This window comes from Nycticebus coucang, chromosome 19, assembly GCF_027406575.1.
Source record: "Nycticebus coucang isolate mNycCou1 chromosome 19, mNycCou1.pri, whole genome shotgun sequence".
NCBI classification, from domain to species: Eukaryota; Metazoa; Chordata; class Mammalia; order Primates; family Lorisidae; genus Nycticebus; species Nycticebus coucang.
In genome coordinates, this window is record NC_069798.1 from 3,169,156 (window position 1) to 3,185,816 (window position 16,661).

A 16,661-nucleotide genomic window follows, 5' to 3' on the forward strand; every position below is an offset into this window, starting at 1 on the left:
GTTCAATGCAAACAACCACATCTTCTAGGAAGTTTTCAAGTATCTTGAAGCAGGTGCAGAAAAGCCTCATTTTCCCAGAAAATGAAGTTCCTCAATTAAAATACAAAACAGTTTGATGCTAAAAATAAAAACAAAACAAACAAAATGAGGACAACCAAGGCCCCTGCTGTTCTTAGCGCCCACGTATTTCCAAAGAGTGTTCTACAGATTGTTTGGGGTTTGTTGGAAAGGAAGATCCCAGCACCGCTCAGTGGCTCATGCCTATAATCCTAGCACTCTGGGAGGCCAAGGCCAGAAGAATGCTTGAGCTCAGGAGTTTAATACCTGGGGTGGCACCTGTAGCTCAGTGGGTAGGGCTCTGGCCTCATATACCAAGGGTGGCGGGTTCAAACCCGGCCCGGCCAAATTGCAACAAAAAAATAGCTGGGCGTTGTGGCAGGCGCCTGTAGTCCCAGCTACTCGGGAGGCTGAGGCAGGAGAATCATCTAAGCCCAAGAGCTGGAGGTTGCTGTGACACTGTGGTACCACGGCACTCTACCAAGGGTGACAAAGTGAGACTCTGTCTATTAAAAAAAATATATATATATATACCAGCCTGAGCAAGAGCAAACTGGAATAGACTGAGGCTCTGCCTCAAAAAAAAAAAGGAAGAGAGGGAGAAAGAGAGGGAAGGGCCTGCAACCACTTCTTAGCATTCTAAAGCTTCAGAATAACTCCATGACGGGTGGTCTACAAAACGTAATGTTGGATATTTTGTATTCTATACAATTCATGATCTGGCACTGTGAAGCCAAGAGTTTAGTGGTCTGTATCAAGATTACTATACCTAGGACATATTAAAATACACATTGCTCAGGCACCATTCTACAGCGGAAGAAAAAAATTAAAAGCATGGTGGATTCTCGAACTCTTCCTAAGACAAATCTTCTAGTGCTTCATGTGTATATTATATTTCTAAAATACCATGACAACAATAACTAAGCATCTTATATTTTGCCGAACTCGGAATACAACATTTAACACAGCATTAAAATGTTTTTACTCTTTTCCCAGCCACAGCCCCCTCCAAGGTCAAGCATAAAAGACCAACTAAGTCACCCATGACGACAGGGAGCAGGAGACGGCTGTTAATTGTCTGGTGGAATTATCTTCTGTCAAAACCATCCCACATGTTTACAGTGTTCTAGCCAAAAGCAAGGGAAATCATTCATAATATTCCATCAAAATCAAGGAGAGAAAGGCTGAGGGGGTGGTGGAGAGGCTGTGTGCGCCGTGAAGCAGATTCACAGCCACCCCCTTCCCGCAAGCACCCACGAAAATGAATAATCAGAGCTTGTCGTGCTCCCATTAGCTCGTATTTTCTCTAAACATCCAAGATGTCTGTGTAACACACAGATGAGGCAACCATTTTAACAAGAATCAAAGCAGCAAAATCTCCGTTTAGTTCAGATTGTTACCTTTGAGGTGGAAATGAGACTAAAACACACTTCTTTTTTAAAAAAAAAAAAAGATGAATAACCCCCATCTTCACAGCAAATACCTAAGGGGACAATAATGCTTTACAATGGCCCTAGTGCCTCCAACTACAGTACCTGACCTGTGCTGCCTGGGAGGACGTCTGTTCCCAGGGCACCTCCCCTGCTCAACAGCGGTGTCCACTACTGCTGATCCCTGGGGCCAAATTCCTGGTGTCCAGTTCAGCCTTACACTTAAATGGGCCATTTCTCATGGAAAATATATCACAATTTGGAATCACATGAGGACTGGGCAGAAAACAGATTCTCTAGGGGATCTGGCCATTCCTTTGTGTCTTAATCACCCTTCTCTAGACAGAAATTTAAGCTAATCCTGAACTGGTCACAGAGAACCACTAGAAAGAGCTGTTAGCTCCAAATCCTCTGAGCAGGATCCAATTAGCTGCCATTTCTTTCCTTGGTGGTTAGGAGATTATTCTCCCTCACGACCCTGGTTGGGCTTCCTCTGAAATGCGCTATCACAGGACAGTCTAAGCACGGGTTCCGGAACAGGCTGCCTGGACTTAAAGGCAGTCCTACATCATCTCAGCAACGGGGTCTGGGACAAGCCCTCTGACCTTCCTACCTGGGCCTCAGGTTCTTTACGGATACGGGATGAGATTAGCAACCTTTTCATAGGATTGTGGAAATTAACATAAATTACTTCTCATAGTGAACATTTAATTTCAGTTGGCAATGATGACTAGCTATGTAAACAGTATATAGACCAAATATAAGTAAAAATCATATCATTTGAAAGTAGCCATCTCTCACTGAGATAGTGGTAGTTCTTTTTTCTTCTTTTCTTTCTTTCTTTCTTTCCTTCTTTCTTTCCTTCCTTCCTTCTTTCTTTCTTTCTTTCTTTTTTTTTTTGAGACAGGGTCTCCCTCTGTCACCCAGGCTAGAGTGCTAGAATGCAGTGGGGTTTTCATAGCTCCCAGCAACCTCAAACTTTTGGGCTCAAACGATCCTCCTGGCTCAGCCCCCCAAGTAGCTGGGACTACAGGTGCCCACCATCACACCCTGCTAGTTTTTCTATTTTTAGTAGACACGGGTCCCTTGCTCAGGCTGGTCTTGAACTCCTAAGCTCAAGCAATCCTCTCATTTAGGCCCCGGGTAATTTTTCTATTTTTAGTAGAGACAGGGTCTTGCTCTTATTCAGGCTGGTCTCGAACGCCCGAGCTCTAGTGACCCTCCCACCTCTGCCTCCCAGAGGGCAGGATTACAGCATGGCAGCTGCATGCTTTTGGTCTTTTCCGCCATTCCCCAGGGCAACAGTCAGGCAGATATTCCGATGATTCCTCCCCCACATCACACTGCCAGCTCACACCCCCTCCAGGTCTTTGTCCCTGGGTCTTCTCCCTTCCTGGAGTCTCCTCCTACCTGACTCACCTGTAACATTCCCTGCTGTGACACGTCATCCTCAGGCTTGCCTAATCACTCTACATGACTCTCAACTCTCCCTTTTCTGAATTCCTTTGTCCTTCCTGGGCTACACCATAACAACTAGAATAGTACTAAACGCAGTCTTGTCTTCCTCATTACATAGATCCCCACCCCTCTCTGAATCCCCAAGTCGAAGTAAACACCTCTGAGGAAAACCCACTTTCTTTCTTATACTTCTTATAGTACTTCTCTGCACACAAGAACCACCAAACATCCTTGCTCATGGAATGACTGTGTGCTGGAGGACACGCTCCCTTCCCCCTTCCCTGATCTATTTTCACTTCTTCTCCCACAAGCCCTTCTCTGTGGGACACCCCCACTCTTAGGAGAGAAGTCTTTATGCTCTGGTGTGGTCCACCCACCCTCCATGCTTCCCTGAGAGAGAGCCAGGTGTTCAGGTAACCGAGGGGTGGCCAAACTTTTTTCTTTTCTGCAGCACAGTGGAAGAATAAGAGTTGTCTTGGGCCACACATTAAACACACAAATACTAACGAAAGCTGGTGAGCAAAAAAATGGTCCATGCGTACTTTTTGTGATCTGACACCACAGAGAAGCAAAAAAAAAAAAAAAAAAATCCTCACAAAAATCAGTATGTGGCCTGCAGCCCACAGAATAGTCTGGAGTATCTCTTGAATTGTATTTATGGGAATGTGGGAGGGATCTTGGGTGAGGGAGGCCAGTGACAGCAAAGCCATCTCAAGGTCATTACTGACCGCCCCTGAGAAGAAGGTTCCTCCACTTCCCAATCCCTAGTCTCCGTGTCACTGTCACGGGGTAACTTCCCACTGCTACCACGTGTAAGAGGAGATAGATTTGGTCTGAGGGGCCCACCCTCAACCTTGCAGATTCTCCCACAGCCCTAGTTGTGCCAGGGAAAGTGGAATCCCTGGAAATGCCACGGGAGACACCTGAATGTGATGAGCAGTTAAGTCAGAATCCCGTAGATGAAGGCCAATGATACACAACGGCAGGACAAGCTCCAAATGCAGAAAAGTCAAAGGGTGTGTTTGGAGAGTCAAGAGTTCAGAATCGGAAACCAGAACTGGAACCTGCTATGGAGAAGGGATATGGTAGCTACAGGTCAAGGCTTGTGTGTAGGGCTGGCCATGCTTCCAGGAGAACATGTGAGGGGGCAGTTCTGCCCAAGGGCCAGAGATGGGCCTGCTCTTCTTCCAGCCAGGGAGCTGGAGGGGCCTGGGCCCACTCCCAAATAAAGCAGATGTTTTCTGAAATACCAGCAGCCTTCTCAGCAAAGTGCCACAGCCAGGTGACCCTAACCCCTCACCCAAGCCAAAGGCAACCAGTGTCAGCTGGATCTAAGGGAGCTGAACCTTCCAGAAGGTGACTAGGCACAGGCACTAGCCTCGTATCAATCAGACGAAGGCAAACACCAGTGACATCTGTCTCCTGGTGACAATCAGAGGGAACAGAGACCACCGGGAACTGCTTCTGAAGGGATGGAAGACGGGTCAGCGGTGCCACTTGCAGAGCCTGAAAGATGATGAGTCACTGTTGTTTGTTCGCCAGGAGGCCTGGAGGCTGACAGAGGGGTCCAGGAGTCAGAGAGGCCTGGCCAGTACCAGTACCTTCTTCTCTACAATGACCTCCTATCAGCCAATGCCAGGCTTTCCCAGCGTGACCCTTGGCCCACTGGGGAAAGAATCACCTTTGGAAATGTTTATCTCTCTGCTTCCCTCTGCCTATGAAATCAGAATCTCTTGAGCTGATTCCTGGAATTGGAATTAGCAAGTGCCCTGTGGAATTCTTAAGGTTACCTATTTCTTTTTTTCTTTTCAAGAAAGGAATTGCCTCACTTTTCCTGCTTGCTTGTTCCAACTCGGTGACCATCCCACAGTCTCCTCGAGTCTCACTGTGCCGCTGACCCTTCAAGGCAGCTCACGCCCCAGCTCCCACACGCTGGTCCAGTCAAGCGTCTCATTTTCTGTCAACGCTGTATGGCCTTTAAATGTCCCTAACTTTGCAATCCTAACCCCGGCATTGGTGGGAAGGGGGCAGCCAGGCCCTGCCAGGCACTGCACACGCTCTGTCCCCAGAGCTATGTCCAGAGCTTCCCTCCACAGCACACCTCACAGGGAGGGGGAGAGTGACGCCACCTGAGCACTGCTCTACCAGGACCCAGCATAGTCCCTGCACATTCCACTTTGGTTTCATGCCTCCCTCAAATTCAGAGAGAATATTACTTCAATTTCACAATAATTTGAACAGAGGGAGATTTTGTTTAGGGTTGAGATAGTAAGGAAAATCTCTCACCAAGATCAGGAACCTAGAAAAACATTCACACTGAAAGTCCCCAACTCACCGGACCAGATGCCTCTGATACCTTCCACTCTGGAGAGTGGAGCACACCTTTCCGCCGTCCCCTGGTACATGCCACACTCTGGAGAGCAGGGCACACCTTTCCGCCGTCCCCTGGTACATGCCACACTCTGGAGAGCGGGGCACACCTTTCCGCCGTCCCCTGGTACATGCCACACTCTGGAGAGCGGGGCACACCTTTCCGCCGTCCCCTGGTACATGCCACACTCTGGAGAGCGGGGCACACCTTTCCACCGTCCCCTGGTACATGCCGCACTCTGGAGAGTGGGGCACACCTTTCCCCTGTCCCCTGGTACATGCTGCACTCTGGAGAGTGGGGCACACCTTCCCCCCATCCCCTGGTACAAACAAGGAGGTGGAACTGACCACTAAATGGGCATCTCCTCTGCCAAGCACTTCTGCATTCATATGCCCCAAGTGGCCGGAGCCACGTGTAAAGGGCTAATTCCACTTCCATTCTAGCATACTCCGAAAATGTGCCAGGCATGGCTCCGCTTAAGGACTGACATGCTTACACAGCCCAAATTGTGTTAGATGAGATTATTTCCACCTACACACACACACACAAATTTACACACTGTCCCTCTATAGCCCCTAGTGAAAAGTCAAATACAGTCTTCTGGGAGTTAAAGGAGAGCAAAGTATTTTGGGATTAGAGTAAAAAAAAGTCATACTCTTTAAGTTCCAGGGTTGGAGATCAGGCTAACTCCCCAGAAAAATCCCCTCAGCAGGCAGAATCTGAAGCAGCCAGACTGGATGACCAAGGACCTGATACCCTGCCGTGGTGAAGTGTCAATGTGCCCACGACATGAGGTCCCCAGGCCCCGGCACTCACCAGACTCTTCCTGTCTGTGGGGAGACACACATACCCCAGGAAGGGACCAATACATCAGGCTTCCCTTTTTCCCAAATGGAGTTTTTAATATAGTCAACCTGCTTTTCTTTTCCACCTTGGGCATGCTGGGGATGCTTAAATTAATCATCTGGCCCAGTGTGGCCACAAAACTTGGGTCAAACAAACCTCCCTTTGCAACTGTTGCCATACGTGTACATATAATATATGTAATACATATACAGATAGCAACGCCACCGCTGTAGTAGCTATTTATTCTTTTTCTCTACATCAACTTCCGGTTCATTGAATTTTGTCCTGGGATAACTGTAGATTCACAGGCAGTTACAAGAAATAACAAGGGAGCCCTTGTGCACTTTGCTCATTTCCCCCAAATGGTCACATTTAGCAAAACAATAGTGTGGCCTCACCAACAGGATGCCGGCCTTGATATGTTCTACCTTACTCAGACGTCCCTAGCTTTACTTAGATTCGCCTGTGTGTGGTGTGTACGGGTGCGTGTATTCAATTCCGTGCCATTTCACCCTGTGCATAGGAGCGAATGTCCACAGCGACAGGTGAGCCCCCGAGCAGTGCTGGCATCGGAAGGATCCCCCTGTGCCCACTGCCCCCACGCCTACCTCCCTCGCCCCTAACCATGCCTCTGGCACCTCCCATCTGTCCTCCAGTTCTAAAATGTGCTCATTTCAAAAATGTTACACAGACGGAATCAGACCTCGTAAACCTCTGGGACTGCTTCCTTCCCTCAGCGTAATTCCCCTGAAGATGCATCCAAGTTGTGTGTATCAGCACTTTGTTCCTTTCATGGCCGAGTAGGAAGCAGGGGAGGGTTTGAAGGCACCACAGTTTGTTTAACCTTCGCCACTGAAGGACACGTGGGCTGATGTCCAGTGTGGGGCCGTAACCAATAACGTGCCCACGAATATGCATGGGCAGCTTTTGTGTGAATATGAGTTCTCATTTCTCGGGGACAAATGCCTGTGAGTGTGCCTGTTAGGCCGGTACCGTCACCACATGTTTAGTGTAATAAGAAACTTCCAAAGCTGTTTTCAAGACCTGCTGAGCCATTTTATATTCACACCAGTAATAAACACACGACTCAGTTTTCCATATCCTCACAGGCATTAGGTATTGATGCTTTTTATTTTAGCCATTCTCATTGGTCTGATATCGAACGTCTTTTCAGATCCCTGTTTACCATCTTCATCGTCTGTGGGGTGAGATGTCTGTTCATGCCTTTGGCACATTTTCTTTCTTTTTTTTTTTTTTTTTGTAGAGACAGAATCTCACTGTACCGCCCTCGGGTAGAGTGCCGTGGGGTCACACGGCTCACAGCAACCTCTAACTCTTGGGCTTCCACGATTCTTTTCAAATGAGGTGTTTTTTACATGTAAGTTTTCAGAGCTCTTCATATAGTCTACACTCTATGCTAAATCCTTTATAGATATGTGGTTTGCAAATACTTTCTCCCAGTCTATAGCTTAGCTTTCATCCTCTTCACATGGTTATTTTTAATTTTCAGGCAGTACGATTTATCCATATTTCCTTGTATAGATTCTGCTTTTGGTGTCAAGTCTAATTCTTTGCCTAGCCCCAGATCCTAAAAATTTTAAGAGTTTTTCTAAAAGTTTATGTAATAGTTTTACATTTTACATTAAAGCCTATGATTCATTTTAGACTTTTTTTTTTTTTTGGACACAGGGTCTCTGTCACTCAGGCCGGAATGCAGTGGTGTCATCACAGCGCCCTGCAGCCCCAAACTTCTGGGCTCAACCAATCCTCCCACCTTGCTGGGATTACAGGGGTGAGCCACTGAGCCTGACATAGGTTAATTTTATGTTAGATCTCATTTTGGTTTTGCCTATGTATGTCCAAGTACTACATTTGTTGAAGGGGCTTTCCTTCCTCCATTGAGGAAGATGCCTTTGTATCTTTGTCAAAAATCAGTTGAGCATATTTGTATGGATTTATTTCTGGGCTTTCCATCGATCTATGTGCCAAGCCCAACTGTCTTGGTTACTACAGCTACACAGCTTCTTTTCATTATATTCTTCTTTGTTAATACTGTTTCAGCTATTCTAATGCCTGCAACTTTTCATATAAATTTTAGAGTATGTTTATGTTTACAAAAAAAATCTTGTTAAAATTTTGATAGAAATTGCATTTAAACCTATAGATCAATTTGGAAAGAATGGGCATCTCTACTAGGTTGAAACTTTTCAATCATGAACACACTATGTTTCTCCATTTATCCAAGTCTTGTTTGATTTCTTCCATAAGTATTTTATACTTTTCAGATATAGATCCTATAAATATTTTAAGTATATACCTAAGTATTTCATTTTCTTTGGAGCAAATATAAAGGGCATTGTTTTTAATTTTGGTTTCTGTGTATTTATATTTAGTATATAGAAGTGTGATTGACTTTTCTGTGTTGCCCTTATAACCTATAACTTGGCTAAACCTGCTTATGCATTCCTTGGGATTTTCTATGTAGATAACCATGTTATGTGATGCCATAGCATATGAAGGTGCTCAACATAAGGAACTTCCCCTTAGCTTTTTAAAACATTTTAAGGGAAAGTTTATGTTGCTATCATAAATGGAACACTAGTATCAATTGTCATAAAAAGAAGGTAAATCCTAAAATAAATATAATACAGGCAAAATATAATTGAATCATAGCTAGCTAGATACAACTGTCTGCAGAAGGCCCTCAACCTTAGGGGTCTCTTTCTCTCTCTCTCTAAGAAAGAACAGCAAATATAAAAACAGGTATTAAAAATAGTAGAAGGTGATTTTTGGTCTTTTGGATACACACCTAGTAGAGGAATTGCAGGATCAAACAGCAGGTCTACTTTGAGATCCCTGAGTATTTGACATACTTCTTTCCAAAAGGGACGTATTAGCTTGCACTCCCACCAGCAGTGCAGAAGTGTTCCCTTTCCTCCACATCCACACCTGTAGTTTTGGGATTTTGTTATGTGAGCCACTCTTACTGGAGTTAGATGATATCTCCAAGTGGTTTTGATTTGCATTTCTCTGATGATTAAAGATGATGAGCATTTTTAAAGACCAAAAATCACTTTATAGCAAAGATATTTACCCCAGATTGTTCATTGCAGCTCAATTCATAATAGCCAAGTCATGGAAGAAGCCCAAGTGCCCATCGACCCATGACTGGATTAATAAATTGTGGTATATGTACACCATGGAATATTATGCAGCCTTAAAAAAGATGGAGACTTTACCTCTTTTATGTTTACATGGATGGAGTTGGAACATATACCACTTAGTAAAGTATCTCAAGAATGGAAGAAAAAATATCCAATGTACTCAGTACTGTTATGAAACCAATTTACAATCACTCACAGTTTCATATGAAGAATAGGTCACAACTATGGCCCAGGATGAAGGAGGGAGGAGGGGAGATAGAAAGGGAGGGGAGAGGGCAGATCGAGGGAGGGTGAATGGTGAAATCACACCTATGGTACATAATGCAAGGGTACTTGTCAGATTTATTAGTACAGAGTATAAATGCCTTAACACAATAATTAAGTAAACAAGACAAGGTATATATTAACCAGTGTGATGTAAGTGTTCCTAATTCTATATGAAATCAGCACATTGTACCCCAGAAATACATATATATACATGATCTATGTGTTTATGATTTAATAAAAAAAAAAAAAAAGAGAGAGAAAAGAAAAACAGTAGAAGGTCTGTAAGTTGACCACTCAAAGGACTGTAACAAACTGGTCAACATATGAAGGTGCTCAACATAAGGAACTTCCACTGAGTACATAGGGTGCATGAAAATTAGGTCAACTTAAGGAGGTAGTCAGTGTAGGGAGAAGGTCAGGGTAGGGAGAAGGTCAGTGTATGGAGGGGGTCATTGTAGAGAGGTGGGCAGTGTGAGGGAGGGGTCAGCTATGGAGGGTTCACTGTACTTAGTGACATCAGGTTCCCACAAAACATTCTCTAGGATAAACCATATACTAAGCCATAAAACCCCTCAATAAATGCGAAGTAACTTAAATCATGCCAAGTATTTTTTAGATTACAATGGAGTTAAATTAAAAATCATCAATAGAGGCCATGTGCAGTGGCTCAGGCCTGTAACCCTAGCACTCTGGGAGGTCAAGGTGGGTGAACTTCTTGAGGGGTTGGAGACCAGCCTGAGCAAAAGCAAGACCCTGTCTCTACTAAAAATAGAAAAACTGAGGCAAGAGAATGACTTGAGCCCAAAAGTTTGAGTTTGCTGTGAACTATCATGCCATGGCTCTATACCCAGGGCAACAGAGTGAAACTGTCTCTAAAAAAAATAAATAAATAAAAGATAAAATGAATAAAAATCATCAATAGGCAAAATTTGGGAACTTCACAAACATGTGGAAATTAAATAAAACACTAGTAAATAAACAATGGGTTAGAACATAGTTTAGAAAATACTTCGAGATTGATTAAAAAAATACTCGAACCTACGAGATGCAGCTAAAGCAGTGCTTACAGGAAAATTTGTAACTGCAAATGCCTACATTAAAGAAAATCTCAAACAAATATGCTAACCTTCCACTTTAGAAAACTAGAAAAGGAGGGAAAAAGCAAATCTAAAGCAAACAGAAGGAAAGAAATAATAACAATTAGCAGGGAAATAAATGAAACAGAAAAACAATAAAAAGAATTCAACAAAAAAATTGTTTGTTTGAAAAGGTCAACAAAATTGACAAGCTTTCAGCTAGACTAAATGACGAAAAAGAAGAGAAAATTCAAATGTCTAAAATTAGGAATGAAAGAGGAAACATCATGGAATTAAAGTGAAAAAAAGAGAACCATAAGAAAATACCATGAACTACACACAAAAAAATTAGGTAATGCTTGAAGAGGAATTAGCACCAGTCCTTCACAAACTCTTATAGAAGACAGAGGACAGAGGTGGGAACACTTACCAACTTATTCTACAAGGTCATTACTGCCCTCATACCAATTCTAGACAAAGACGTTACAAGAAAAGAAAACTGCAGACCAATATCCCTCATGAATACAGCCATAAAAATCCTTAACAAAATACTAGCAAACTGAATACAATATATAAGCAATATATAAGGATTAAACATCATGACCAAGTGGGATTTATCCCAGAAATACAAGGCTACTTCAACGTCCAAAAATCAATCAACATAGACATTATATTAACAGAATAACGGACAAAAACTATACGATCATCTCAAAATATGGACAAAAAGCATTTGATGAAAGCCAGCATTTGTTCATGATAAAAAAAATAAACATTCAAATAAGCTAGGCATAGAAGGAAACTTTCTCGACGTGATACAGAGGATCTATGAAAAATCAAAGCTAACATCATACTTCCTGGAAAAAGACTAACTACTTTGTCTCTAAGATCAGGAAAAGGACCAGAGTATCTGCTCTGACCACTTTGTTATTCAACACTGGAGGTTCCAATCAGCAAAATTAGGCAAGAAAAAAAATAAATTCCACATATTGGAAAGAAAGAAGCAAAACTCCTTTATTTACAGATAACATAATCTTATATATAGAAAATGCCAGACAATTTACAAACAAAATGACCAGAACTAATAAATGTGTTCAGTAAGGTCAGAGGATAAAGGTAAACATACAAAAGTCATTTTCATTTCTATATCTAGCATTGAGCATGCCATAAATGAAATTAAAAAAAAAATCCCATTTGCAAGACCAAGAAAAATCGAACACTTAGGCATAAATATAACAAAACAAATAAAAGATTTGTACACTGAAAGTTATAAAACATTGCTAAAAGAAACTAAAGACCTAAATGAAATGAAAATAAATTTCATGTTCATGGATTGTAAGACTTACAACTTACTATTGTTAAATTGGCAATTATACCCAAATTGATCTAAAGATTCAACACAATCCCAATTAAAATTTCAGCTGATTTTTTTTGTAGAAATTGAGAAATGAACCTAAAATTCACATGAAAATGTTAAGGATCCAGAATAGCCAAACAATCTTGAAAAATGGAACAAAGTTGGAGGACGTACAGTTCCTAATTTCAAACTTAACTACAAAGCTACAACAATCAAAATAGTGCCAACTGGCGTAAGGACAGACATATAAATGAAATGGATAAAATTAAAAACAAAAATAACACCACATTTACAACAAATTTTGACAAAAGTGTCCCCCCCCCAAATTCATTGGTAAAGAAATTGTGTTTTCAACAATGGTGCTGGGGCCATGAGCTACCCACATGGAAAAAGGTGAATTTGGACACCTCTATATCACATCGTACGCAAACATTTACTCAAAATGGATGACAGACCTACATGTAAGCACCAAAGCTACAAAACACTTAGAAGAAAACGTAAGAGTAAATATTTGTGATCTTCATTTAGCCAATCCCTTGGGCACAAGAGACAAAAGGAAAACAATGATAAATTGAGCGTAAACTTTCATCCTTCAGAAGACGCAGTAAAGATTGTGAAGACACAACCCTAGGATGGGAGAAAATATTTGCAAATCATAGATCTGGTAAGGGATTTGTATTCAGAATACGAAGAACTAGCTGAGGGCAGCGGCTTATACCTACAGTTCCAGCTACATGGGAGGCTAAGACAGGAGGATCACTTGAGGCCAAGAGTTGGTGACAAGTCTAGGCGATACGGTAAGATGTCATCTCTTTAAAAAAGAAAAAATATATATCTATATCTATGTATATGTATATATGTCCATATATATACATATACAAAGAAGCCTTGCAACTCGATAATAAAAAGACAATGCAGTTAGAAATTGGGCGAAGGATTTGAAGGGACATTTCTCCAAAGAAGATAGTGAAAATGGCCAATAAACATATGAAAAGATATTTAATATCATTGGTCATTAGGAAAACAAATCAAAAGCACAATACAACTTCATACCCCCTACGATGGCCATAATCAAAAAGATAATAACGATAAACTGAAACTTCACACATTGCTGGTAGGAGTAGAAAATGATGCTGTTACTTCAGTAAACTTTGAGTTCCTCAAATTGTTAAACACAGAGTTATATGACCCAGAAATGCCACTTAGTTACATACCCAAGAGCGATGAAAATACATATCCACACAGAGTTTCTATCTGATTGTTCACAGTAACATTTTTCATAATAGCCAAAAAAGTAGGGAGGTACCTGTGGCTTAGTGAGTAGGGGGCCAGCCCCATATACCCAGGGTGGTGGGTTCAAACCCGGCCAAACTGCAACAAAAAATAGCCGGGTGTTGTGGCAGGAGCCTGTGGTCCCAGCTACTTGGGAGGCTGAGGACAGAGAATCACCTAAGCCCAGGAGTTGGAGGTTGCTGTGAGCTGTGACACCACAGACTCTACTGAGGGCAACAAAGTGAGACTCTGTCTCTAAAAAAAAAAAAAATAGCCCAAAAAGTAGCAACAACTCAAATATCAACTGGTAAATGAATAAATAAAATGTAGCATATTCATATAATGAAGTATTATCAAGGTATAAAAATGAATGAAACACTGATGTTACAACACAATGAACCTCGAAAACGTTACAACTAAGCGAAACAAGTCCTTCACAAAGACCACTTATTCTATGATTCCATTGATATAAATTGTCCAGAAGAACACCAATTTAGAGGGACAAAAAGGTAGATTAGTGGTTGCCAGATGCTAAACACAGGGGGAGACTGAGAGTGACCGCATGAGGCATGATGCCTTAAGGTGACAGAAATGTTCTAAAATTATGCGTGACGATGATTCCACAACTCCTGTATACATAGGCTAAAATTCACCGACCTGTACACTTAAAACACATGAATTCTAAGGTTTGCAAATTATCTCAAAAGAACATATTAAGTTTAAAAATTGGGTGGTGCCTGTAGCTCAAGCAGCTAAGGCGCCAGCCACATACACCAGAGCTGGTGGGCTCGAATGTGGCCTGGGCCTGCCAAACAATGACAACTACAACCAAAAAACAGCTGGGCGTTGTGGGGGGCACCTGGAGTCCCAGCTACTTGGGAGCCTGAGGCAAGAGAATCGCTTAAGCCCAGGAGTTGGAGGTTGCTGTGAACTGTGACACCAGGGCACTCTACCCAGGGCTATAGCTTGAGACTCTGTCTCAAAATAAATAAATAAATAAATGTTTAAAAATTAAAAATATATTAGCTGCAAACTAGCCTGTGTCACTGACCTCAGAGGTTTGAAGACAGTTATTGCCTTGATTCAGTAAGTACCATCTAAAATAATTTTGTGTATAACAAAAGATGCATATTTCACACTTTAAACCACAACTGCTGGGTTTTGAGGTGACACAGAGGAGAAAGAACACTGCCCAGAGTCTGGGCTCAAGGGACAGGGACCCTGTGATGGCAGCCCTGGTGGCAGGAGCTGCATGGCCTTGGGTTGTCTCCTAGTGAGGACAGACAGAGAAGCTGTTAGCGAGTTTATGATGGAAGTGAGAGGAAGGGACTGTGTCAGCTGGGACATTTTGAAAGTCACACATGAGCTGGGCACAAACAGGAACGCCCACATGAGCTCACCAGCCCAGCACACATGAACAGTGAGCTCCACCCTGAGAGATGGCAGGGTGGTAGCCAAGCCATCATGTCACAGACGTGTAGTCTGGCCAGACCAGAAACTGCCCCTTTCCAAGGTCACCACCCTCTCATTTTCATGGTAATGTTGTGCTACCTGAAGTTCCTCTTGACCACCAGCCGGCTAAGGCATAAGGTGGAGAAATCCTTCTGGGGCAATTTAGCCTTGAACCAGAGAGAATGCCAGGCCAGTATCTCTCCTAAGGCTAACACAGGAACACACCAAATACCAGAACTAAAGGAGCCCTGTGTTTACCATGTGGATACCAGTACCTCCCAGTAAATTCCTCCTTCTCCTGAGATGAACTTCTACTTTTTCTTTAATTTTTTTGCTAGAGGAAGGGTTTTGCTCTGTCACCCAAGCTGGAGTGCAGTGGTACAATCACAGCTCCGGAGTAGATGGGAGGCATCAGCTAGGGCACCTATCCCAGATGAATTTCAATTGGATTTCAGTTCCATGTAACCAAAAGTCCTGATACATTCACATTTTTTTTTTTTTTGCTTAAATTCTGGGCCCTCAGCATTCCCACAACACATGAGGCTTTGCTCCTCTGAAAGTTCCACAATTAGCCCAGGATTAGGAGGTGTTAGAGATAATGGCTCCTGTTCTCAGCACCCACCCACTGCGCCCATCCCATGACACAGGTTAAAGCGATTCTCCTGGGAATACTAGACTAGCAGACTGATTGAAGATTATAGGAAAAGAGGGTAGATATCTGAACCAAGTCTAGGGAGTTAATGATTTGTTCAATCCCCAGAAAAACAAGGGATTAAGTGGTATTTGTGGCTGTTATTAGAAACCAACCTGATGTGATGTGATATAAAGCTTTTGAAATCCCAAAGAAACACAGCAATTTGTTAAATGCCATGTTAAGAGCTTCTGCAAGATCCATTTTCATTTTTTATTTAACTTTGGTTTAATCATATTTGGATTAGGAAAACCAGAAGGATGATGTAGCTGTCTTTATGAAAATCAAGTACTAAAATTCCTGAGGGAATGGAGATAACAGAATTCACTATTAACCAAGGGAATGGAGATAACAGAATTCACTATTTCCTTTTTTATAACAGATTTATTTAGTAAAGTGGCTAGCTTACTAGGCCAAATAAAGCTATCATCAGATGTGTAATCCATGTGTAATGCAATCCACATTTGTACACCAAATGTGTAATCCATGACTGGGCCCCAGTTCTGAAGTTAAAGTTCAGCAGGCCGCTCTCACTGAGGGAAGCCACGGTGTGGAAAGTAGTTCTAATAGACACTACAAAGCATTCTAGTGCGCGTGGCAAAGTAGTTCTAACACATACTACAAAATAGTTTGGTTTCTTTTTTTTTTGCTTTTTTTGAGACAGAGTCTCGCGGTCACCCTGGGTTGAGTGCCAGGCGTCATCATAGCTCACGGCAACCTCAAACCCTTGGGCTCCAGTAATCTTCATGCCTCAGCCTCCCGAGTAGCTGGGATAAGTGCATGGCGAGCAATTAAATTATTACATTGAAAACGGAAAAAATAACAAAGGCATAATACCTCCTGCAGACACTCAGGGATGGGATATGAAATGCACAAAAAATTCGTGAATGCATCTTACCTGATATCAGAGAGATCGCATTTGTTCCCAGCAATAGCCATCACAATGTTTTCTGGACCATGTTCTTTCAGCTCTTTAACCCATTTCTTCAAGGTATGAAATGAATCCTAAACCAAAAGTATCAATGAGTCATTGGAAAGACCTATCAAGACAGAATTCCAACCAAGCAGAAATACAGACTCAGTACAATTTCACGGAGAAAAAAATTTTTAGGAGAAAAAAATCACATAGGATAACATACTATGCCTATGCAGGCACAAAGTTAACATTAGCTAAGTCATACTTCAATAGCCTATGTCAAAGCCTCCTTTTCTAAAATTGAAAC

At 42.3% G+C, this 16,661-nt stretch overlaps 1 protein-coding gene across 1 annotated transcript in view; it reads right to left on the reverse strand.

Annotated features, from left to right (window-relative positions):
* Positions 1 to 16,661, reverse strand: part of RAB31 (RAB31, member RAS oncogene family) — a 131,253-nt gene that overhangs the window by 22,652 nt on the left and 91,940 nt on the right. Inside the window, exon 5 of the mRNA XM_053571670.1 lies at positions 16,337 to 16,443. Within this exon, the coding sequence (XP_053427645.1) occupies positions 16,337 to 16,443 (107 nt within the window). The remainder of the gene's footprint in view (positions 1 to 16,336; positions 16,444 to 16,661) is intronic.